General features: G+C 45.1%; 1 protein-coding gene across 3 annotated transcripts in view; it reads right to left on the bottom strand.

The window, feature by feature from the left end:
* Positions 1-2,504: 2,504 nt before the first annotated feature.
* WASF3 (WASP family member 3) overlaps positions 2,505-24,941 on the bottom strand; it is a 92,593-nt gene continuing 70,156 nt past the window's right edge. For 2 of the 3 annotated variants that reach the window (XM_081214711.1, XM_081214712.1), the window contains exons 5-10: positions 22,836-22,989; positions 18,874-18,991; positions 13,617-13,792; positions 9,518-9,781; positions 7,619-7,986; positions 2,505-5,599 (exon numbers count right to left, since the gene is read on the bottom strand). In XM_081214711.1, the coding sequence (XP_081070837.1) occupies positions 5,442-5,599; positions 7,619-7,986; positions 9,518-9,781; positions 13,617-13,792; positions 18,874-18,991; positions 22,836-22,989 (1,238 nt within the window). In that variant the 3' untranslated portion in view covers positions 2,505-5,441. Of the gene's footprint in view, positions 5,600-7,618; positions 7,987-9,517; positions 9,782-10,555; positions 10,723-13,616; positions 13,793-18,873; positions 18,992-22,835; positions 22,990-24,941 lie in introns of all 3 variants that reach the window. The other variant, XM_081214713.1, reaches the window with a different exon arrangement.

The following is a 24,941-nucleotide window of genomic DNA, read 5'->3' as shown; positions in this document are numbered from 1 at the left end:
CTACCTAAGATGTGTGCATTTCACTCTAAATATCTTTTACCTTAAAGTATTAAATACAAATATTAAACTCTAATTTATGATATACTGAAGTGCTCAGGGGTGAAGTATACTGGAACTTTGAAATGCATAAAATAAGGTGGATTGATGGATGGGTGGATGGATAGATACGGGTGCATGGGCATTTACTGAACAGGTCTGCTGTGGAACAGGGGTGCCACAATTTGAAAATAAGACTTAAGAGACCAAGTTCTGCAACCCAAGCAATGGCCAGATTCCCCATCTTTAAGGCTAGGGAGCTGGACTAGCCTAGCACTAAGAAGCTTTCTAAATATAATATAAATAAATAAGTAAAACTGACCTAAGTAAAACTAATACGCTACATAGAGCATTAGTACTAAGGCATGAGGCTGTCAAGATCAATGAATAACCAACAAGCTGCAAGTATGGAGAGATTTTCTATACGTTTGAAGCTGCAGCTGTGGTGGCATAAAAAGCCCCCTCAGGGGCTTCCCTGGTGGCGCAGTGGTTAAGACCCCGCCTGCCAATACAGGGGACATGGGTTCGAGCCCTGGTCTGGGAAGATCCCACATGCTGCGGAGCAACTAAGCCCATGCGCCACAACTACTGAAGCCCGCATGCCTAGAGCCCATGCTCCGCAACGAGAGGCCACCGCAATGAGAAGCCCGCGCACTGCAACGAAGAGTAGCCCCCGCTTGCCGCAACTAGAGAAAGCTCACACACAGCAACGAAGACCTGATGCAGCCAAAAAAAAAAAAAAAAAAAAAAAAAACCCCTCGGTCCTGAGTACTGGGCCCAGGAAGGTCTCCACCCTGTTTGTACCCCATCTCATGACACCCCGCTTCTTCTCACTCCATTTCACTGATACTTGGGTTCCGTGGTCACCTGTCATGGTCTTTCCCACTCAGCAAACACCAATGCTGTCCCCGCTACTGAGAAATACCCTCCCTGCCCTTGGCCCCCAGCTAATTTCTGTCCATTCCTAGACCTCAGCTTCCCTTGGTCCAGTCTAGACTGAGCAGACCTCACCTCACCCCTGACTAAAAGTACACGGACAATGATTGAAATTACTTATTCGACAACATACGACGTCTTTCTCTTTAGACGAGATGCTCCATGAGGGTGAAGACCGACCTGTGCCTCATCTTCAGCAAGTGGCCTGCAGAGGCCTATGGCCAACATGCCCATCTGTCGACAAGGTGTCCGACACAGTCCTGTGCACTTTATGTGGGTTATTGCATTTACACTCTTCTTAAGCCTTCGAGTGTGTGTTGACGAAGGCTTCTCTTCTGCTCTGCAAAAGACCATCCGTCAGTAAAGATGTGTAGACCCCTATGAAGTGCCAGGTGCCGTGCTCAACAAACAGGCTGTAACAGTAAACACGAGGCCCCACGTCTGTGCTGCGGAGCCCAGGATGTTGGGAACACACCCAGATAGAGTGGGAGCCATGCATCCAGGGACCAGGACTAATGAGGAAATACGGGGTACCTGGCAAAATGCTTCATGTTTTAAAAATTGCACACAATTAACCTTTGGTGAAAAAAAGTAACTGGAAAATCTGTCATTCATCCAATCACTGCACAAGCAGCTGCTCACCATCGAGGGGTCGGGCCGTGCCGGGAGGGCCTCAGGACACGCAGATGAACGTAGCACACGCGGAGCACACCGTGCGCACGGGCAGCTCGGGTCAGCGGCCACAGCAGCCTCGATGCCAGCCTGTTCCCCCTAAGGCGCCCCTCTTACCCCCCGACCCCCTGCAATGCTGCAGTGCAGATCCCCCGAGAACCTTCCCCGGGCCAGCAGCTGATCTTCACTCTGTTCTCTCCCATAGGAAGCAGAGAGAATGCCCCTTTCAAAGGTTAAATGGAAGCATCTCAGAAGCAATCAGTGTTCCAGAATATCAGTCGCTGTGATAACCGAGACTGGATGTGGTCGAGACGCCTCTGTCTTCTGGGCAGGTTGCTTCCTGCTCTGGGAACGGCTTCTTCTTTCTAACCATACCAGTGCTTTCCCGACTCACTCGAGAATCCAACCTGAACTTTTTTTTTTTTTTTTCAACCTGAACTCTTGGCTACATAAGAATTGTGCAGAAATTTAAATGGAAATCAGAGCAGAATCTTCTGTTACCTAATAATGAAAATGCTAATTAAAAGCCCCACCCTCGGGCTTCCTTGGTGGCGCAGTGGCTGAGAGTCCGCCTGCCGATGCAGGGGACACGGGTTCGTGCCGTGGTCCGGGAAGATCCCACATGCCGCGGAGCGGCTGGGCCCGTGAGCCATGGCCGCTGAGCCTGCGCGTCCGGAGCCTGTGCTTCGCAACGGGAGAGGCCACAGCAGTGAGAGGCCGGCGAACTGCAAAAAAAAAAAAAAAAGCCCCACCCAACCCCCAACTTCCCCCGCTTCCCCGCCAAAGATTAAACATACAACACTGTTATAAATAAGCAAAAGTGTTTAGGGTTAAAAGTGTAATTTTATTTAGATGTTACTTGTACATAATCTATAGTAAGATATACAAACAGATAAAAATTGTTTACTAGGAGGTTTTTTTTTATACCACTTTAAATTCCATGTACAACAGCATTGGTAATACTGCAAGATGACAGACTCTGGTTTAGAAAACAAAAATTACTTGCTACTGTCGCTGACACATTCCCATGAGTGTTCAATGGATGAAAATGTATCATGAATTTCAGCTGCAAATTATTACAAAACTTTCATAACCTAGCCACTTGGTGCTCAGAAAAGATTTCGATACTCTAAAAATTTACTGAAATGAAAATGCTAATTCTGCAACAGTATACTTTTACTGAAGAAAAACATAAGTGACCAAATCTTATGGTTTGGGGCCAACAACAGAAAATCAACCACATCATGGGTGGTTCTGAGGAATCTTCTCACCCCTCTGCCTGATCTATGACATGAGGAAAAGCTTGTAAGAAATTAGACTAAATACACACAGGGGGAAACGGGACAATTTAAAATAACCTTACAACATACAACTACTTTAAAATGTAAAATCCATGGATATGAAGGATGCATTTACATGTTTTTCTCCATTTGTTTTGTAAATACTTTTTGAAAATGAGAACGGACAATTCAAAATAGTCACTTTTTCCTTTTCGTGTACTATCATATTAGAAAAAGTCTGGATTTCATTTTTAGAATAAATCAAATGCGCTGAGAAAAGTACTGCAAAAAATAATCTAAACTGGATTTTAGTCCTCTCCCCTTCTTTTAAAGGCTACATAACATGTCAGGGCAAAAGCTTTTTTACTAGTCAGAATATCAAGTTGAAAATAACTTGCTAATTAAACTACAGGAAGACAACCAATACTTAACAGGCTCATGAATATTTACGAATAAAGTGCCACTAATTTTACTGTAATAAGATATAAATAGAAGAAATCCTGACATGGATAGTAGCTTTATGCATTCTCTCCATCCTGAGGACAGAAGGGACATTAAAAAAAACAAAGAAGCATAACCAAATACAAGTTCTAGAATGACACAGGTGATTCCTTATCCAAAGTAAAGCTAAAGACAAAATATTATAAGAAAGACAAAATACGATAAAAATTGGTAAAAGTCCCAAGGAAAATGCCAACACAGTTGGCCTCCACATTGGGGAAAAAAAGGAGAGAAATTAAAGAGAGAAACTGAAAAGTTCATTAATAACTACTACTTACAGGCAATAAATGTATGGTGACGAGCTCTGAGCCACAGCAACTCAATCAAGAACCACGTGCCCAGACAGCTGGCTTTAGCTGAAAAAACTCAGATAACCTGGCCCGGGCACTGGGAAAGGTAATACAGACCTGAGGCTTTTCAGAGTTCCAACCTAGGTGACTAGAAGCCCGTCAGGCTGGCCTTACAGGATGACCACGACCTTCCACAGGCCACAAGTGTCCCTTGGGGACACAGACGTGATGGGGGGCCGGTGACGTCCCGAGGAGAACTCACTAACAAAACCCGGCAGCCAGGGTCCTGCTGGCATTCTACCGTCCACCCAAACACCTGTCTCAGCCACAGATTCCTGGGTCACAACGGAGAGTCACCAGGACCCACAGTCCGTTTGACACACGGTACAGAAGAAAGAACTCATCAGTGGGTAAAGTGTCTCGTACATCTGTGAAGTTTTATCTGAGATCAAAGCCTGGGGTGTTTATTCCTTCCAAACAAGCAGTTACCCTTCACCCAGCATTACAGAATGTAAGCTCTCATTCATGAGTTTCCCAGGGGTTTGCCTTGGGCAGGAAAATCTGCCTGGGCTCGCGTGTCACCACGTGGGAGGGGACGAGGAAGGGACGTGACCTGCTCCAGTGAAGGGGCGACTCTCCTCTGAGGTACCTGGTCCAGCCTCGTGTGCTGACGACCGTGTGGGAAAGGGACCGATGTGCTTCTAGGACAGAGCAAAGGCCCTACTCGTGCTGGGTCCCTAACCGGCCATAGCACCAGGCAAGGTGAAAAGCTGCCCAAGTCTCCTTTCACCTACACTGAAGCTGTCAGGATTCAGACCAGGTGGGGTGAGGTGCCACCTGGCGCCTTCTCTGAAGCACCGAGGCCTCCACGTGGCCTCACTTGGCACATGGCTCCGGAAGAGAGGTTGTGCAGGGCTCTGAACCCGGGGCCACCCGGGTCCGGGCAGGCTGGCACCCGAGCTGCAGGGACTGCCGAGGGTTCTGCGTGCCATCGCAGATGGCAATGGCCCTGAGGAAGAGGGGCTGTTCCCCGCTTTCATTGCTACTGCGCTGCTGAAACCTCTTACAACACTCCTCAACAAGCACCGACTCCACGGGTGCCCACAGGGGCTCCTGCCTACAAAGGGCCAAGTTCACATTTCACAAGAGTGAGCAAAGGAAACGCAATCCTTCAACAGAACATTCCAACCCACAGAGGCTACCAGGCCGAGAGACTGAAAACAGAAACATCTAATTCTCCTACTTGTCAAATCTTTCTCTCTAGAACCAACTTCTTCTGAAACACATTAAAAAAAAAAAAAAGTGGAAACAATATTACTTACTGATGGGAAGACATCAGTCTGACGCACAGTCATTAATCTTGCAAAGACATCAGGCAGCTTCACAAACACACAGCGAGTCTGCAGGATTTTAATGATCAAGGAGAGTGAACCCAGACTGCACTAAGTACTTTCATGGCCAAGAGAAAGGAAGCAGAAGGCTGTTTTCAGGACAATGCAATAGCTACAGCTTATCTCCTCATGTGCAGCACGGTTTGCTATGTTTCGTGGCACTTAAGTATTCCACAGTAGATACTGAAAGACCCAGAATGTTTGCATGTGCAAGAGCAATCTCACATTATCGATACAAAAGTCGCTAAGCTACGGGATTATAATACCGCTATGTGGGTGCCGGGACCACAGGGATCGTCGGCTCACGCCCCAGCCCGGTGCCCTGGGCGCCAGCCTCAGTCGGACCAGTCGTTCTCGTCCAGCTCCGAGTCATCGTCCGAGTCGCTGTACTCGACGGCGATGCGCCGGGACAGGATGGTGGCCACGTCGTTGCCCACGGGCTCGCGCTTGGCCTCCTGCTCCTGCAGCTCCTGCACTTTCTTCAGCTGAATTCCTGGACACACGGGACACGGCTTAGAATGACACCCCCCCAGCTTACTGCTCCAATCGTACAGACACGGACAGGGAAGTCTACCCGGCTGCTGTTCTCCCTACTGACACTCTAAGAAAAAGCTTGAGAAATCTGAGGGGAGAAGCTTGGGAAACAGAGTTTCATGACCAAGAAAAAAGGAATGTGTAAAGTCATAACATTCTTTGCAGCGATGCGTTGAAATGAAAGAAAGTCAGTTACAATGTCAGTGCACACGAGCACCGTGAAAGAAAACTCCAGGACAGCACAGCCTGACCCGGCAGCCACCGGGCACGAAAGGCTGTTTCAAGGTAGATTGACGGTGGCCGGTGGCCCCCATAGTGGACCGTGTTCCTGGACAGCCTGGAACCCAAAGGCTTGGGAAACAGAGCCAAGAGCTTCTGGCGAAGCGGGCGAGCTACGTGAGAAACTTAACTTCAACAATTACCCTTGAAAATGGCTATGAGATCACAATCATCTTGCTCTCTTACTTTTGTAAGTAACAAAATGGGATATCTAACAATGTACTGTGTTATTTCTTTAATCTTTTCTTTCAGAATAATTTCAGACCTATAAAGTAGCTGTAAGACTAGAAGAAAAACGTTCCCATATAACCTACTCAGGTTCCCCAGCTGATAACATCTGACCAGATTTATCCTCTATCACTCTCATTTACACACACACACATACTTTTTTTCTGGACCATCTGAGAGTTAAGTGGCATATAATGTCCCTTTGCCCCTAAAATACTTCATGTGTCTTTCCTAAAAAAAAAAATTGATCAAAATCAGACTATCAGCAGAGATACAATAGTACCATCTATTCTATGAATTTTATTTAAATTTTGCAAATAGACCTAATATAACAAACGAAAAAGGTTTTCCACCAGGTTTGGGATCCGCCCTGGGATCTCACCTGTTACATTACTTGCACGTTTCATTAACCTCCCTTAATCTCTGTGTTCTACGACCTCCATGTTTTTGTAGGATGTCCCTCGATGTGGTCTGACAGATCCAGGTTATGGATCCCTCTCATTGGACAAGGCTCACAGGTGTCAAAAAGCAAACCACTGTCCTACCAGGACCCCGAACACGTGATCAGCGAGGTATTCTGACGCTGGGACTTTTTTCTTGACAAAATCATCGTGCGTCAGTAACGTCAACGCATACAAGAGCTCCAGGACCCGCAGGAGGGCAGACGCCACACCCAGGCCTGGCCGCGGTGCCTGCACAAGGGGCAGAGGCAGTGCTGTCCCCGTGTCCTGTGAGGGGCGTCGAGGACATGCAGCCAGCCCCTCCCCCAGCCACCTGCAGACCAAAGCCACCAAACTGCGCCCGGGAGATGCAGCAGCCCTCACTGTATGGGAAGCTCCCGGCAGAGTTCCACATCCTGTCAGACCCCCAGCCAATGTGGGCCGGGACCTGGGGTTAAGAATAAATGACGTGGAATAGACGTTTAACGTGGGTTCTGACCCGGAGGGGCACACGGGGGAGGATCTGGGCTCCTCCGCCCAGATCTGACCAGAGACGCTCCACTTTTTAAAGGTTTCATGTTCTGGGGTTTGGTGTAGGACCTTCACCCGACAAGGGTTTTGCTACTCAAATAAATGTTGAAAATCTACTGGCTTAGCACATCAAACTAAAAATATGAAAAGGCTAAGTAAGTTACATCCTAGGTTTCTAAAAAAACTAAATCAGTGACATGAGCTCATTTTCTTTCATTTATACTTTGGCCCTTAGAGCAGAACACAGAGAAAAAAGATCCAATTAATTAATGATCATTTTTATCATGTTTCTGCTCAAGTAAAGCTTTCCTGAATTCAGTGCTTTATCACTGAGCTTACTTTGCACTGAAAAAAAATGTATCCACTATTAAGAAGAAAGAAAACCAAACAAGGCTCCTTGAACCCTCTTCTACCGGCCCTCTGGGGCAGAGGGGGTCCCTGGAAGCAGACGAGGCTGCAGCTGCCGGGACAGGGGGCAGCGTCCCGGGACGCGCACTCACCCATCCGAATGGCAGCGAGGAGGTCGCTCCGGGCGTCGCTCACGGGCGGCTGCGCGGCCTCCGGCCTCTTTGCCTCGGCTCCCGGCGGGCCGTGCATCGGGGAGGAGGAGAGCGAAGAGCCGGCACCCGGAGGGCCCGGCGGCGGCGGCGGGGGGCCCGGGGGGGGCGGGGCCGTGACCACCAGCCCACCGGAGGGAGGGTGGGGAGGGCCCGCGTAGGAGGGGCCGGCAGACGCCGGGAAGGGGGGCTGCGCGGGCATCTGGAGGGGGCTGACGAAGGCAGTCTGTGCGGAGGGGATCATGGGCGGGGGCGGCGGCGGCGGGGGTCCTGAGGGGTTGTAATACTCCATGATCTGTGCCGGGAGCATCCTGGCGGAGACACGAAACAAAAGTCACCAGAGAGCAACCCCGGGTCCCGACCTCGGCGGTTCCCACACGCCGCGGAGAGAGGCCTCCCCAGACAAGACGCGCGCTGGCCGCTGGATTTACAACACTGCAGGCCACGAACATCCACGCTTCGGATCACAGGTGCACATAAATCCCTAGGCCGGAATTCAGGATCTACTGACGTGCACCAGAAAGTTAACCCCCGAAACAGTAACCTTCTGTGGAACACTGCAAGAGCTGACTGCAGAGGTGCGGAGGCAGCACGAACGCATCCTCTGCACGAGGCATCTCGCAAGTGGTGGCTTGAGGGGGCTCCCCTGGTGGCGCAGTGGTTGAGAGTCCGCCTGCCGATGCAGGGGACACGGGTTCGTGCCCCGGTCCGGGAGGATCCCACATGCCGCGGAGCGGCTGGGCCCATGAGCCATGGCCGCTGAGCCTGCGCGTCCGGAGCCTGTGCTCCGCAACGGGAGAGGCCACAACGGTGAGAGGCCCGCGTACAGGAAAAAAAAAAAAAAAAAGTGGTGGCTTGAAAACCCATCTAACAAGGGTTCTGTGGCCAGTCAGACTGGGAAATTCTGTGTTTCATATCGCGTCTCCATGGAAATTCCCCAAGCCCGTGACGCCCATCAGAATATCCAAAGCTTTGAAAACCCCTCCAGCCAAGAAACCTGCTGAGTTCTATTTAGCCAGGAGCTTTCTAAACCAACTGGACCGCAAACCCTCTCTGCCTGATACTTGGTAAGAGCCACAGAACACACTCTGGGGATCCTGACTTAAAAAGAACCAACCACCGAGGGAGAAAACCTCGGGGAGCTGAGGGACACACATTCAGAATGTGACCCACGCTGCTCTGGAGTGAAGAGAAACACTGCTGATGGAAACACATTTTCAACTTCCCTGGGCGCTGACTTGGAGGGGCTAACTCTTTAAAGACTGAGGTTGTGTGAAAACTACAGCCTATCTAAACACAGGCGGGGGCTTCAATTAATAAACGCTCAACAGGAGGGTCTTTGTTTAGGTGGTGTTCGAGTTTTTCCCCAACGACAGAAATCAAGAGGACCTGGTGGCAGAAGAGTATTTGGGTACCAAGAGGTCCGGGTTACATGTACAAGTGTGACAAGCGCTGCACTGTATAGTTCTCTCCTTTGAGCTACGAGTTCTCTGCGGTTTGCCCGGCATATACAGAGAAGCCCTGGAGCATCTGGGACAGGTTCACAAAACTGGCAGCTGATCCTCTGTCAATGCCTTGGCTCAGCCATTCAGACATAAAGGGAACGTGTGTTCACGAATACAGACACCAACCTGAGGCTCATCTGTAATAAAAAGGGGGAGCAGCATGACACTGCATTTTTTCACACAGGATTTCTCATGACTGACAGTATCCGTATCCGGTCACTCTTGGCTGCATCCTGGCCTCCACAGTGTGATTATTCAGTGAAAATTCTTCCACCACGCACAGCAAGACCCCAGTGCAACGGCAAGCCATGGTCAGAGCCCGAGAGTGGGGAATTACCCGTAGTCGGCGGGAGCCAGGGGCGCAGGGGCCTGCGACGCCTCTGCGGCCTGCGGCGGGGGCGGAGGCGGCTTCTGGGGCCGGTTCAGGGCCAGGTGCCTGGCTGAGGCCGACGGGGGCCGGTACTCGTGCTCGGGGGCCTGGACTGCCGGCCCGCGTGGCGGTGCGTCAGCGGCTCCGTGGGAAGGCGTCCCGGGCTGCGGGTGCAGAGAATGGTTGGGGGTGGCAGGATACGAGTAATCCGTGATGTCCGATGCGTGGGACCTGACGGCCAGAACCAGGGGTGGGAGAAAACGACGTAAGTGAAAAAGATTTCTCCTCCCAGGCATCAGCATGTATTTGAATAATAACGCGGCCAAGGCACAGAAACCACACGCTTATTCCCTTTCCCATCAACTAGGTCTAGGCCCACAAGCGACAATGTCATCACGACTTTAGCGGCAAGCACCAGGGTTACGTGGATTCAGAGCCGCAGCTTTGAAGTGAGTGCGTCAGACGGACGGGCAAGCGGCAGACAGCAGAGCCCCCTCCTCAACATCGCAGCCGACCCTTTACTAAGAGGGGAGGCTGCAAGACACACTGTGCCTAACGTGAAAATGGCATCGGAGACCTAAGATTTCAGTGCAATGAAACGGACAGCACGTGATGAGACCTTATCAAATGGCAGACGAACCGGATACATAGTAACAGTAAGAACAGCAAAAGAAATCAAGGATGCAATACGGTGAGTCGCAGTTTTCTTCAACAGAAGAAACATATTTAGCCCAAAAAGGAGGAGGAGTGCGGTGCCATGCGCAGAGGCCCTCTTGCTGTCTCCGAACGCACGGGTGGGAGGGAAACTCTGAAAGGAACGCGCGTCTGGTTTTAGTCAGCAGAGGGTTCGGAAGGCCGCTGGGGGAGGGGAGGGCTCGGCAACGTCACAGGGTGTTAGTCACCCGGGTTACGGGACGCGTGGTCAGTACAGGGGGCACATCCTCTCGTGACGCCGAAGCAGGGGGCTGCTGAGGCTGCGACCCAAGAACAAGCGGAGCGACAAACCCTCTGGGCGTCCTGTCGTCTCCCGAGCTCCCTGCCTGCTGCAGTTTCCTGGCGTCACTCATAAACTCAATGCCCATCTTCCTTCTCTCCCACTCTTCTCTTCTCGTTCTTACTTTTCTCACACTTATTTGCTGGTTTCTGTTAGGATTCAGCTTGTGTCTCTCTCTCTGAAGGAAAGAGGCAAACACACTTTGGGTCTTTGGAATTCAGACAGTAGCGTCCCTGGAGTATCACACCACACAGAAAAGTTCTTTAAATGGCAAAAGATTGCTGGCTTTTTTCTTTTTCCTTCCCTAATTGCAATATAATAATAACTTGTAACTCACTTTCTTCTCCCCTAAGTGCACTATAAACTCTAGATTACAGTGCACGTATGACTGTCTTTTGAACTATGGCAACTGCTTGCTGGTCAGAGAGTTAAAAATATTTTTAACGGGGGAAGACTCTGACCTGTATTTAGATTTATCTTATTTTAAAAATGTAAATACCTAAAACTCTGGAGTCCTTGATGATGGGTGCTTGGCTCTGTCGGGGGGGCTACGTCATAGACTGGGCATAACTTTCTAAGGGAAACAGACTTATCTACAAAACGTGGAGTGCTTCTGATGGGATGAGAAGCCAGGAACTGGGAATATTCTGGCACAATTTGGAAAGCTGTCCTGTAAAGTAGCTTGGTGATAAAGGGCCGAAAGGAGCCAATACAAACGGCATAATTGGATGGAGGAAAGCAACGGGCAGTGAATGTCCGACATCAAGAATTACAGCAGGAGAGAGGGGAGGACAGGGCTCTGATGAAGGGTGGGTGGGAGATGGGACCGGTCACTCGAGGGGTCACTGCCCAAGTACAGGGGACACCGGTGGGCTGGAGGAGAGGTGAGGAGGGGGGGTGACCTCTGAGAGACAAGGACCCCTACAGGAAGGCAGAAATCAGCCACAGAAGACACGGCACTGGTGTGGGCACGAGCGGGTGGTCCTGAAGCTGCATGAGCATCAGGAATTATCTGTTACGGGAAAGAGAACGTGGAGGAGTGAAGACAAGATGGAAACAGGGAGAAGTAGGTGTAAGCAGTGGAGACCCAGTGGGAGAATCAAACGAATCCCTCAGGGTTCTGTGGGTGGGAGGGTGGGCAGAGCCGGGCATCTGCAACACCCAGGACAGGAGGAGGAAAGGGGCGAGGACGGTGGGCAAGGAGACATCCTGCTTCCGGATCGCCGGGGAGAGCAGTGGGCAGGCACCGCATCAAGTCTCATCCTAAATGTACGCTTAGAATCAAACCATTCCTGACCATCTACAAAGGGAGTAAAAACTTATCATCAGTTTATGTGATCAGCTTAAAATAGATAAGTTATATGAACAACTTATACACATACCATGATACTTGATACTCAAATTTCCCTCAGTTATCCTGAATACATCCATTAAAAACCATGTTTCTAAATAATACTTAAAACATGAATACAAGAAGTTAAAAAATCAAAAGACAGAAAACACAGAGCAATATTTCACTTTTGTAAAAGAAAAATATACACATTTACAGAAGAAAGACCAAAGAAAGAAATACACTAAAATGCAAAAAAAGTGGTTTCTCTGGATAACAGGTTTATGAATACTTTAATTTTTTCTATAATTTCCAAATATAGAAAGTTTATCTTATTTCATAATAAGAAAAATAGTGACATACTTTAGTCAAATAAAAAATAAAAATTTCCAAAATAATTCAAGGGATATCATCCATCAATTGTACATCCAGTATGGCGCAATCTAATCTCAGATTCTAGAATAAATATCAATTATTCAACTGAGGGATTAAAAAAAGTCATTTTCCATCTAACTACTGAAATGAAAGAGAATTTATGGAGAATGACAAAGTATATGTTTTGCATGAGTAAACAGTCACAATTAAGTTAGCTGGAAAAAAACAAAAACCAAATGGACCTCCTGGGAGCTATCAAGTTCAAGCACTTCTCCCCACCCAAAGAACTCTGAGCACAAGTGTATCATCATTCTTACTTTCCACAGAAATAAACTGACATAAAGGTTAAAACTTGAGGCCAGAGCTCACTTAGAGATCCAGTAATTCTCCAATAGCTACCGATCACAGCTTGTACAGAAAAATGACCGAGACCTGCCTCACGGACAACGGCTGACGGCCCCTGTGGGGCAGGAGTTTTGACGGGGGCCGTAACCACCAAACAGTAAAAGCATCTTCCATCTGTCAGTCTGTGCTAAACACTAAGGTTAATGAAGATAAACATTAAAAAAAAAAAAAAAAAACAGATCTAACGCAAGGTCCAGGTTGTTGCTGTTTGTGAAACATCCTTGAATCATTAAGAATTCTCTATTCACATTTTTAAACACTGATGGAAGACTCCAACCTTACAGAAGCAGAAATAGGAAATTAACCGTAAGTTACAATTGACTGGTCAGTTCTTCTCCTTCAGTGAAGCCCTTCTGGGATAAATGCTGCTTACTGACCACATCTTTCACATCTGCAAGAGAGATTTTTACTTAATTGCTAACAAATTTTTAAAATAAGCTTCAACAGAATCCTCCTCCTGCAATTAGAATACATAAGATTAGCGAACTGAAGAAAAAAAATCTTTGTTCATCACTTTTAGAAAAGGTTATCAAAAAGAACAACAGTTATTCCTTGATCACATCAGCTACCACCTACCAATCGTTTCAGATACCAAGTGGCAAAGGAAAGGCAACATTCTAAGCAAAAGAGGCAGAGAGAGAATTAAATGATTATTAAAATTAAAATGGTCAGTCACAGGCAGCTACTACGCCCAAATTCAGAATCAATGTTAAAACAGTACATCTAGGTTAATGGAATGATCAAGTCAGAGAGAGAGAAAATCACACAAAGTAACCCAACGTCATAGAAAACTGCTTTAAACTATTATTTCGAAGTCAAAACATATCCCGTTCATTTTTAAGGAAAGTTTGGAAATACACTGTGGGCCACAGAAGCACAATGCTACCGTGCATTTCCATTTGCAGGGAAGCCAAGCCCGGCCTGCACACGCACGTGCACACAACGCGCACACGCACACACACCTAGTGTCTGGGGACAGGGATCCCTCGGAAGATGCTCCGTGGTGTACGCTCTGTGACAACCTGGTGTCGGGTCTAAGCTCTTTGTCATACGCCATCATATTCCACTCCTGGCGCCTGTTTCTGGCTTTTCTAACCTTTTTCACCTCTCGGGTTGTGCCATCTATACGCTTTTGCTCCTGACGTCCAGGAAGGAAGGCAGGCGTGCCGAGACAGAGGGAAGGAAAAGAGTAGGTTAGTGCAGTGGCCCCGGCAGCCCCGAGCCCGGGGCGCAGACAAGGCAGGCCCGTCTCCAGCACTCCCGGGTCCAGAACGTTCTAACACGCTTACCCAACTCAGACCCAACCAAAATAACAGATACCCAACGATTTAACATCGACACATCAAAGTTACTGTGCTGCAACTTCAAGAGTCGCTCACCATCATTTCTGGTCAAGAATTCTCACTTCACCAGGATTTAGCTTGTTTTCAATGTACGGCACCTTTTAGATCTCTATTATACACATGAAATACCTGCCCGCACCAGACAGAGAAATCGTTTCCCACCCCTACACCATTCTGACTTGTTAACGTGCAATCATCTTTCAAAACATAATTTTAAATGCTCCATTTCAGTTTGAAAAGGTTATTCCAGAATATTTAAGCGAACCCTGCAACTAGCTTAACAAAAACAAAAACAAGAACTTACCTTCCCTCCCGTACAAAGAATCATTCCTGCTCCAGCCCTACTTTGCCAGCAAAACTGTCTTCAATAAATAACTTGGGTCCTACGCAGGTGCTTCTTTAAAGGTGAGGACAGTTACCTCTACGTGTGTTTACATCCCTCCTGCTTCCCCCGTGAGATGTGCTGACCTTTAGGGAGGTGAGTTTTGCGCCTGTAAGTCCTACGATCCCCTCACAGCACCTCCACGCATGGCTCTCCAGAGGGTCCACGCTCAGTAAACGCGGACTGAATGATCACATCCAGGTGAACAATGGTGCTCACTACGTCCCAGCAGCTGCCAGGCCCGGACGGTACAAATGGCAAACAAAAAAAGACAAGGATCTGCCCTCATGGAGCTTGCGGTCCAGGGGGGAAGCCCACAAAGCCACACAGATAAATGTGCAATTATGAAATGTGCAACAACACGAATGTATTACACAGGGAATGCCGTCCGGTCTGGAAGTCAGGGAGGGTGCCCGAGAGGCTGGGACAAGCTCTGCAGGGTGAGGGGGGCAGACGCACACAAGAGGCAACGGGACAGCATCTCGCCAGAAGCGACAGAGGTGAGTGTGAATTCGGGCGAACGGCGGGTAAGACCTTGAAGGCTGCGTAGAAATGTTGTTCTTTATCCCAAGAGCAACGGGAACCATGAAGACTGAGGGGGAGGGGCTGGCGCGTGAGAGGAGCCCCTGTGCTGGGGACAGAGTCCACGGGGAAACGCAGGGATGCCGGGCAGAAAGCTGCTCAGGTGTCCAGGTGCGAGCAGGCCCACGGGGGAGAAGGTGAGCTGTTAGCCCAGGTACCCAGGAGGCTCAGGCGACGTGCTGGCAGACGACGTGAACGTGACGTTCACAGAACACAGGCCGAGGGTTAATGAAGACACGGGAAGATGTGCAATTCGTATTAGGTTTTGGGGGGGGGTGGGGAAGCTCATCAAAAAATAATAATAGTTCATCAGCAGATGAATGGATAAAGAAGATGTGGTACATATATACAATGGAATACTACTCAGCCATAAAAAAGAACGAAATCATGCCATTTGCAGCAACATGGATGACTTGGAGGGCATTATGCTCAGTGAAATAAGTCAGACAGAGAAAGACAAGTACTGTATGATACACTTATATGTGGAATCTAAAAACTACAACAAACTAATGGATATAACAAAAAAGCAGCAGACTCACAGATACAGAGAACAAACTAGTGGCTACCAGTGGTGGGGGGCACGCAGGGACGGGGGAGGGGAGGTGCAAACTAGTGGGTGTAGGGCAGGCTCAAGGACGTGTTGTACAACACGGGGAGCAGAGCCAATATTCTGTAATAACTATAGATGGAAAGTAACCTTTAAAAACTGTATAAATTGTTTTTAAATTTTTAAATAAATGAAGATAATGCCAAATAATAATAATAACCTTCAGGACTGGAGGAGGCCTGTTAGGAGTATAAACTGGTTCAGTCCTTAAAGGGTCAGGAGCAATAGGATGGTATCTTTCAAATTTTCAAGTTCACACTGCACTTCTGGGAACTTACTCTGACGAAATATGTGCACATGAGTACAGGTACCCCCTACAGTGCTGTAACAGCAACAATTTAGAAGCAACCTAAATATTCATTAATTCGGTAATGGGTAAATAGTTTATGAAGCATCCAAACTTTGGAATATGACACAACTATTAAAAAGAATGAAGTACATCTTTCTTACATCACTGTATGTATATGTCTGTGTGTGTGTGTATACAGGTCAATTCTAGGAATAAAAAATACTCTGTGAAATGTGTACACATGTATTTATGAATGCCCTACAAGGTCGAAAAGTATGCACATCTGTTACCAGAGGGTGGTTATGCCTGGACAAGGGAGAAACTCACCCCCAAATTTTCTAAACGAATGTGTTTACTTCAGGGTAGGTGCGGCATTTTACAACTGGCATGTATTGTCTGAACACTTTTAAAACCAAAAGAGAGAAAAAAGAGGGGAGACCTCAATGGATTCCAATATACATCTCACTCAAGTGTCACTGTATTACACTAATTAATAACTATCACCCTTACTTTTTTTTTTTTTTTTTGCGGTACGTGGGCCTCTCACTGTTGTGGGCTCTCCCGTTGCGGAGCACAGGCTCCAGATGCGCAGGCTCAGCGGCCATGGCTCACGGGCCCAGCCGCTCTGCGGCATGTGGGATCTTCCCGGACCGGGGCACGAACCCGCGTCCCCTGCATCGGCAGGCAGACTCTCAATCACTGCGCCACCAGGGAAGCCCCACCTTTACTTTTAAGAGATGTATGCTGACATATTTAGGGATAAGTGTTGTATCTGCCACTTTCTTTACAATGGTTTAGCCTCCAATCTACCCATCAACACGCACCCGACACACACACACAAACCAACTATAATAAAATGTTAACCATGATGCACCTGTATCTCAACTACACTGCCTATGTTAAAATCCTGAGACTACTGCAAGCTGTTTCCTGCCCCAGGATGATCTTAGCTGCCCCTATCAATACCTGAAAGCCCCTCCATCTGCCCAGCACGCCTCCGGCACCCCCTCTCACGTACATGCACACACAGTCGCACACACACTCACTCTGTTTAGCTAACTTCTGCTATCAGTCCTTGCATCTCAGTGAGCAACACCGAGAGGCCTTCCTCAACTCACCACCTCACCTTCTGCACTGTCACCCCACCTGCGGCTGCCACCCCCCCCAAGGCTTCTCCTTCCCAGCACTGTAACTACAGCCCTACAACGACATAATTATTTGCACAACTTTAAAAAAAATGTTTTTCGACCATCAAACTAAGGAAATTTAATGTTCAGAAACAATGGATGTCTTATCCCCAAATTTTCTGAACTAATTCTTCCTTCAGATAGAACTGTCTGTTCCAAAGTGAAAGTGACTTTTGGGTTTCTAAAATCCTGGGAAATTAAGGATATCTTGCCTCATTTTCTGTTCCTATATAAAGCAGATTTGTATTAAAATTTTCAAATTTCTTTCCCTCTTTATGAGTTCCAAAGGACGGCATGATTATCTAATGTTTGTTTCCCCCGCTATATTTTCATCTCCATGAGGGTGATAATCCTTTCTTTTTCAGCACAGCATTTACAAGCCATTCAAAGAAGAACCATTATATAAATGAACGAATAAGAAATTCTCATCAGAATTTTATGTCTTTGACGAATATGGAATGAGACAAAACTGCCAAGGAAATGACACACAATTTTGAAGACACAGTAACCACACAGAGCAGATTAAGACTAAAGAACAGTGGCAGAAAAGTTAAATATTTTTGTCAAAAGTATCACTGATGCTTCCAGGAAATCCTGCGAGGCCATTTTAAAAGCAGGCGATTTTTAAAGGAGGGTACTCTTACAAGTACTTGGGGGTTTGCCCTGTTACCACAAAAAAGTGCAGGGATTAAGACCAACAGGCCTTTAAATCTCTGTTCCTTTTCCTTTGGAGAGATTAGTATCTTTCTTTTCTTCACCTGAACACTTTGCAGCTTCTTTGCTTGAATATTTCTCCACTTGAATACCCAGCAACTCTTCGAAGATTTCCCATTAAATCTCCCCAACCCATCAGCACGAGAAGAGCACACAGATAACCAAGTCTGTGGAATTCTCTCCCAGAATTCGTGGTAACCTCTCACACTTGCAGTCTGCAACCTATTTCCATGTTCCCTTTCCTAAATCCTGTTTTCAAATCTCAAGTCCTCTTCCATCTCGAACTGTCACTCCTACTGGGCCAATACACCTACTAGATGTCTCAGAACCTTCAGGCAGCCAGCCCACAAAATGCTAAGCTCTTAATTCACACACCCTAATATTTGTCAAACAAAGCAGGTGGTCATTTTTTAAAACACAGCTCACATATAAAATGCTTGGCAAATATCTGCCTTTGGAGTGTTAACTCTCATTTTCAATGGTTTAAGCCTAATTTCTGGGCCCCAAAGGGATAATTTTCAAAACAGAAGTTCCTTAATCTGAGAGTGGGTTTGTCCTCCCAAGAGCGTTTGCAGTACAGACTTCTCTCAACCTTCCAACTTACAGTTCTCCTGCCTACGACCACCCCACCAAAAGGAATCTCATTTTTAGTAAATACTACCCTCCTCCAGATGTGCAGATCACACACGCTTTTCAATCCAATATGAACCTCTCACCACGGTCTTAATTACAGTTAGGTGACAACCCAACAATTAACAATGTTAAAAAGACCAAAGCAGAAAATTCTGATATGGAATGTTGACTGCTTTGCGAAATTTGAAGAGCAAGAGAAAAGTTATAAACTACAGTTACGAACAAAACTGAAATTTCAGCCACTGTATTTATTAAAGCAAAGCAAGTATTAGAGAACAAATCAACAGTATTTATTGAAAATAGTATTACTGTGTTAGACTGAATGGTATCTTCATGTGACAAATGCAACCTCTAAAAAAACTTCAGCACGAAATTCAACATCTCAACCATTTAAAGAATTTACTGATTTTAAACTTCTAATTTCTAAGGGAGAATCCCATTTACACGTTTATATGCACGTTTCCCATACTAGAATTATTTACCTTTTGACGTCTTTTCTCTTTCCTTTTGTCTTCTGTGTCCTGTAGCATTTTTTCTTTCCAGAGGTCAAAGAAATAGGAAGGATCCGTATAGAACTTCAGCCCATCCTTTTTATCATCTCTATAAACCAATGTATTACAAGTAGGGGGGGAGAAAAGGTCGTTAGATAGTTTCATATGGGGTAACCATTAATGTTAATTCTAACTCATGAGATGATAACATCTACGTGAGGAATTTGAACTGTCCTTATACACTGTTAAGTCTCCCAATTTTCTTTATTTGGAAAAACGTGTGAACATGCAAGAACAGCACTTTTTTTCTAGAATAATGAAGTAAAACCTACTCTTGCAAATTTAGATTTCGGTATAGCAAAGTGCTGCCCCAAATCACAATATGGCTCATAAACAGCAATATTTAGTTCCACAGTTATTTCAAGGTATGTTTTGTTTATTCCAATGGGGGCTACACACAGAGATGGATGGATTCTTAGTATATATATATACATTCACTTCTACTCTGGAGCGACAATGTTATTAGGATAAAAATTAGCAAGTACTCTGTGCGTTTTTCTTCATCAGGTTTGCCCAATGTCTACAATTCAATTAGGAAAGAAGCAAAAAGTTCATGGTGTATAAATGTAACTAGGATAAAAAGTGATGACCTAGATATTTTTTTAAATGGAAGTAACCGGCAAAGAAAATTCACTTGTAGCCATTGCATTGTCAAGAACTGCTACAATGACTATATTCTAAAGAATACTTCAAGTCTTTTTTATTTTTTATTTTTTTTTATTTTGGGCTGCATTGGGTCTTTGTTGCTGTGCGCAGGCTTCTCATTGCGGTGGCTTCTCTTTGTTGCAGAGTACCAGATCTAGGCACACGGGCTTCAGTAGTTGTGGCTCACGGACTCAGTTGCTCCACGGCATGTGCGATCTTCCCGGACCAGGGATTGAACCCGTGTCCCCTGCATTGGCAGGTGGATTCTTAACCACTGTGCCACCAGGGAAGCCCCAAGTCTTTATATAAGTTATTCATTTATCATAAGCCAATAAAAATGCAGCCAATATGAATCCAAAGTTGTAATATAAATCAATAGATAGCAAAGCTCAAAATAATCATGATAAGAAGTGAACACTCTATTTATTCTACTAATGCTTTAAAAAGTATCTGGCCTGTATATTACCTTCAAGAGGAGGCAAAATATTTACATTTAAAATTAGCATGTCAGGGACTCCCCTGGTGGCGCAGTGGTTGAGATCCGCCTGCCAACGCAGGGGACACAGGTTCGATCCCTGGTCTGGGAGGATCCCACATGCCATGGAGCACCTAAGCCCATGCGCCACAACTACTGAGGCTGTGCTCTAAAGCCCGCGAGACACAACTACTGAGTCTGCGCTCTAGAGCCCAAGAGTCACAACTACTGAGCCCGCGTACTGCAACTATTGAAGCCCATGTGCCTAGAGCCCATGCTCCACAACAAGAGAAGCCACCGCAATGAGAAGCCCGTGCACCGCAATGAAGAGCAGCCCCTGCTCGCCACAACAAAGACCCAATGCAGCCAAAAATAAAGATAAATTTATTTTTAAAAATTAGCATTTCAATTAGTCATTTAAGGCATACAGAGAACGAAAAAAAATCAGAGAAATGAGTATAGAAAAGAGTTTGTGGCCACACAGTCAAAGAAAGTGACATGAATTACTCAAGGGAACCTGGTCTTGAAGTTCCTGCTATGCCGTGTTCTGTAAGCTTCTCAACATCAAATAAAGAGACCCAGGCTTTGATGAGGGTCATCTGGTAGCTCTGTCTTAAAGTCACTAACAAATCAGCACAATTCACTCTGTACTTTAAACTTTAATTACTTAAAATCCTTTCTTTTCTGAATTTCCTAAGTGAGAAGCAACCTGCACTATTGAGATTTTATTAATAACATTATTGTGAAAAATATAAATTATTTCCCTAAGATACTAGGCCTTCAATACAGGTGAAGACAGAAAAACTGAGCAGGAACTTCCTGCAATTTTAAGATGTATAAAATGCATCTTCTTTTTTTCAAAATTGGAGCTAATACTTTGATGAGGAGCTAATACTTAATGGAATAAATATGTTTAATAACTTAAGCAAATGTTAACCTTGGCATCAGAATATAAGCAGAAATATCCTGTTTATCACAACTAAACATTCGATTTTTCAGTCACATTGTACATCTCATATTTAAGACTGCGTTGTGACTGTGTCATATTTAAGTCCAAATGCAAAAGTTTATGTGTTTTCTTACCCCAAACATTTCTGTATTAATAAAAAGTAGATTTGAGCTGGCACTACTATTCTTAAACACTATTAAAAAGTCAAAGACATTTTTCTTTTCCATAAAACTGAGTAAATACACAATATATAATATATAAAGGTCGATTCATTTTTTATGCAATTAAACATTTTAAATCACCACAAATATTTAATCGTGATCTTGAATAATCAAATACACATGGTTCATTGAGTTTTCTGGGTTTCTTTTCTCCTTTAGAACAAAATATTTAGTGAGGTTTCTTAGGAAAATTTTACTGAGTTCTCATGGCTCTGGGCTAATAGGTAAAACTGAAATTGCCCCAGAAAAATGCCTATGGAATAAAAGCAAAGTCACAAGTTAAAACGTTAGACTTACAATACCACTATTCATCTATATCTTTAAGTGAGTGTGCTAAAACCTCCAGAAAAGTATGCTTGTTTCATATAAAAATGTGGTACCCTGGTCCTCTCCCATCATGGTTTCCATGGAATCTCCATTACGTTTTTTGGAGAATCTTTCTGTCCATGCTGAAAGAAAGGGACGCAGTCTGAATTACTGCTTTACTAGTAGAGCCGCAACAAAGGGCAGCTCCAAACATCTCCTTTGGGACCCTGTGAAAGGATAGTAATTCAGACCCAAAAAACCTCTGGGCACTCCCTGAGAAGGGCCACTGGGCCCAGGAGGGCAATAATGGACGTGAAGGACGCAGTGACTTCAGGAAGGCCTCTGCAGGGGCACTACCCAGCAGAGCTAGTCCTGGGGGCCGTGCGGACCCCACCACCAGCCTGAGCTCATCAGAAGCTGGAACAGTGAGCTTGACAGTGGGGTGAAAAGACAGGGAAGAACAGGGAAGTACATGAAACGGGAAAGAACACACTGATGTGGCAGGCGGTAGGAGAGGAGTTCTAAAGAGCATTTTTAGTTAGTTTCTTAAGATTCATTTTTTGCACATTTTCTATTCTTTTTCCTGGAAGTTTGGTCCTAATAGTGTGTCCTACCACTTCACACAGAAGGTTCATTTCTTGACCATATATATATTCACCCTTAGAAACCTCTAACGCTGCAGAACATGTTTTTCTGAAGTCAGTAACAAATGTCTGCAGGGCTGAAATGCTGAGACACGTGTTCTGCTGCATTAGAAGTGAATTATGCAGTTCCTTTAAACTTGATTTTGAGGGCCTCCCTGGTGGCGCAGTGGTTGAGAGTCCGCCTGCCGATGCAGGGGATACGGGTTCGTGCCCCGGTCTGGGAGGATCCCATATGCCGCGGAGCGGCTGGGCCCGTGAGCCATGGCCGCTGGGCCTGCGCATCCGGAGCCTGTGCTCCGCAACGGGAGAGGCCACAACAGTGAGAGGCCCGCGTACCGCAAAAAGAAAAAAAAAAAAAAAAAAAACAAAAAACTTGATTTTGAACACGAGGAACACCACAATCACACAGGGTTATTACGTGATGTGCCCACTTATATCTGCATTTAAAGCTAACATGAGAGCTCCCACGTCTCTTGGTAAACTTAGTTATATTTTGAAACGCTCAAACTTTAGCAATTCTGTAAATAACTAGTTTCACTGTGGCTAACACCGCAATTATCATTCTCCAAGTCGGAAAAGATACTTTCACCGCACTGCTCGCCTCTCTCAACTTCTTTACACTGAAAAGGCTCTGGGGATACACAAAGCCGTACCTGTATGGTGTAAGGATATTCAGAGGAGGTGGTTTATCACTCTGGTTGTAAATGTCGGCAACAGGATTAGGAATGCTGTTCTTTGAAACCACCTGCTGGTCTTGGACTGTGGAACTTTTGAAAGCTTTTTTCATGTTGATATCCTGTAGTGACACTATTTAGAGAAAAGTCCCCCAAGTCGGGTTATATGGAAATATTTTAGGAACACGTATAAGTTGACTCACAATCCTAAACCTCTCCTACAATAGCCAAATAATATCTTTTATTGTTCACTTAAAACCATGCTTGAATAGTACATGCATTCCCTCCCTCTGCTAAACTACAGTTATCTCTGTAAGTCACGCCTTTCCTTCTTTTGTAGCGATATAATGATTTCATTGAACCTAGTATTAGAGCATCATTCTTTACTTAAATAGCATTTCTCAGAAAACACACAGGAATAGAGTTGTGAGTATAACAGGAATGTAAACACAATACCCCTGGGTATCTTAGGGGGGAAAATCACTCAAACAGTTAATACCAGTTTAATTACATGTGGGAAATACTTCTGCAAAAAACACACAAATGTAAAAAGTGCATTAAATTTTTCTGACACTAACATTAAAGAGAGAGGGCAAAGCTTTTCAACATACCTGTAGTCCTAGAAATTAAGCAGCATGATACAAATCTACACTAAGGAACGAGAGAACCAGGCTAATTATACTCATTTCTTGAGTTTGTACAACAGGTTACATCTCAGGTATCAACTCATCTGACCTCGACACAGACTTTTTGAGGTGGGTAAACTGTTTCATTAACCCACTGGACCAATGAAGCTGACGGTCAGGGGTGTTAAATGACCTTTCCAAGGTCACCCAGCAGAACAGTGGCAGGCCCAAGTAGAGCACAGATTTCCTAACTCGGCCGAGGCAATTTTCTACAATTACATCCATGGCAAGGAAAGTAATAAGGTAAAATCTTGATTGGAAAGAAATTTTAAGGATATGAGATATGCTGTAGACTCTCATGAGATTTAACCTTCAGACTAACCTTCTCCAGCATAAGGTTTACCACAAGCATTACAACTGCAAGAACAAAAAACTGAAGACAAGTATTTTTTAAAAAATCACTTGTGATACCATTTGAAAAGTGAATGATTGATTTAAAATGGTAAAAATGTCTTATCTGAATAGACCAAGTAGCTATTCAAATTTTTATTTTTTAAAATAAGAGATAAATTTAAAAAATCAGATTAAAAAGAGCACAGATTCAGCTTGCTACTTATTGTTGGAAAAGTCAGTAAGAATGTTCATAACAGATATTAAAATATCAGTGTTTTACATTTCTGTTAAATTTTTAGTTTGCTAATTTAATTTTGACCTTTGAAAAAGATCTGAACACGAGAAAACATGTTTTTCTTAAATGATGAGCGATGAATTCCATAAATAACTATATTAAAAAAAAGAAAACCTTCACTTCTTATTAATACTACTATTAAAGGCATAGTAGAAAAATCAGATGCTAGGATTGTTTTAATGCAACAAGAGAAATTGTAAGTACCCTTCTATACAGGCAAAAATAACTTTTAATCTGAACGTTTTCTTCAGAGTAAATAGAAAATGGCACATCTTGATTTGGGGGGACAGATTTTTTCCAGTCTAATTTCAGTCTTTTGTTCAAAAGAGACAGCAAGTGGAAAAATTTTTTAAGGAATTGTTGAATATTCATTTTGTTGAAAGTACCCCAATTTCAGGGTATGACCATCAATTAACTACACAGCGCCTGTCAATATTAACTTTGTTCTAAAACCCTGAAGCCTAGAGGCCTTCAGTAAACACTATTTCTGGGCAGTTAAACCAGCAGGATCAGCCACATGACTGAGAAGCGTCGGCCCTAAGGAGAGCATCAGGTGACAGCTCACCCTCCCCCTTAGCTGGACAGAGTCTGGATTTTTAGGTAAGAAATTATCTTTACAATAACTACCAATAACCTCCATGAGGACTTCTAATACTGAATGCATTCAAAGAGTCCTTTAAAACAAATACTACATGTGCAGTTTATTTAAAAAGAGAGTGTGGCACACAAGGCAGACAAGATAGGACTCTTTTAATTACTAATTAACCCCAT

Source organism: Mesoplodon bidens, assembly GCF_964165515.1.
Source record: "Mesoplodon bidens genome assembly, chromosome: 17".
NCBI lineage: Eukaryota > Metazoa > Chordata > Mammalia > Artiodactyla > Ziphiidae > Mesoplodon > Mesoplodon bidens.
This window is presented reverse-complemented; position numbering and strand designations above follow the sequence as displayed.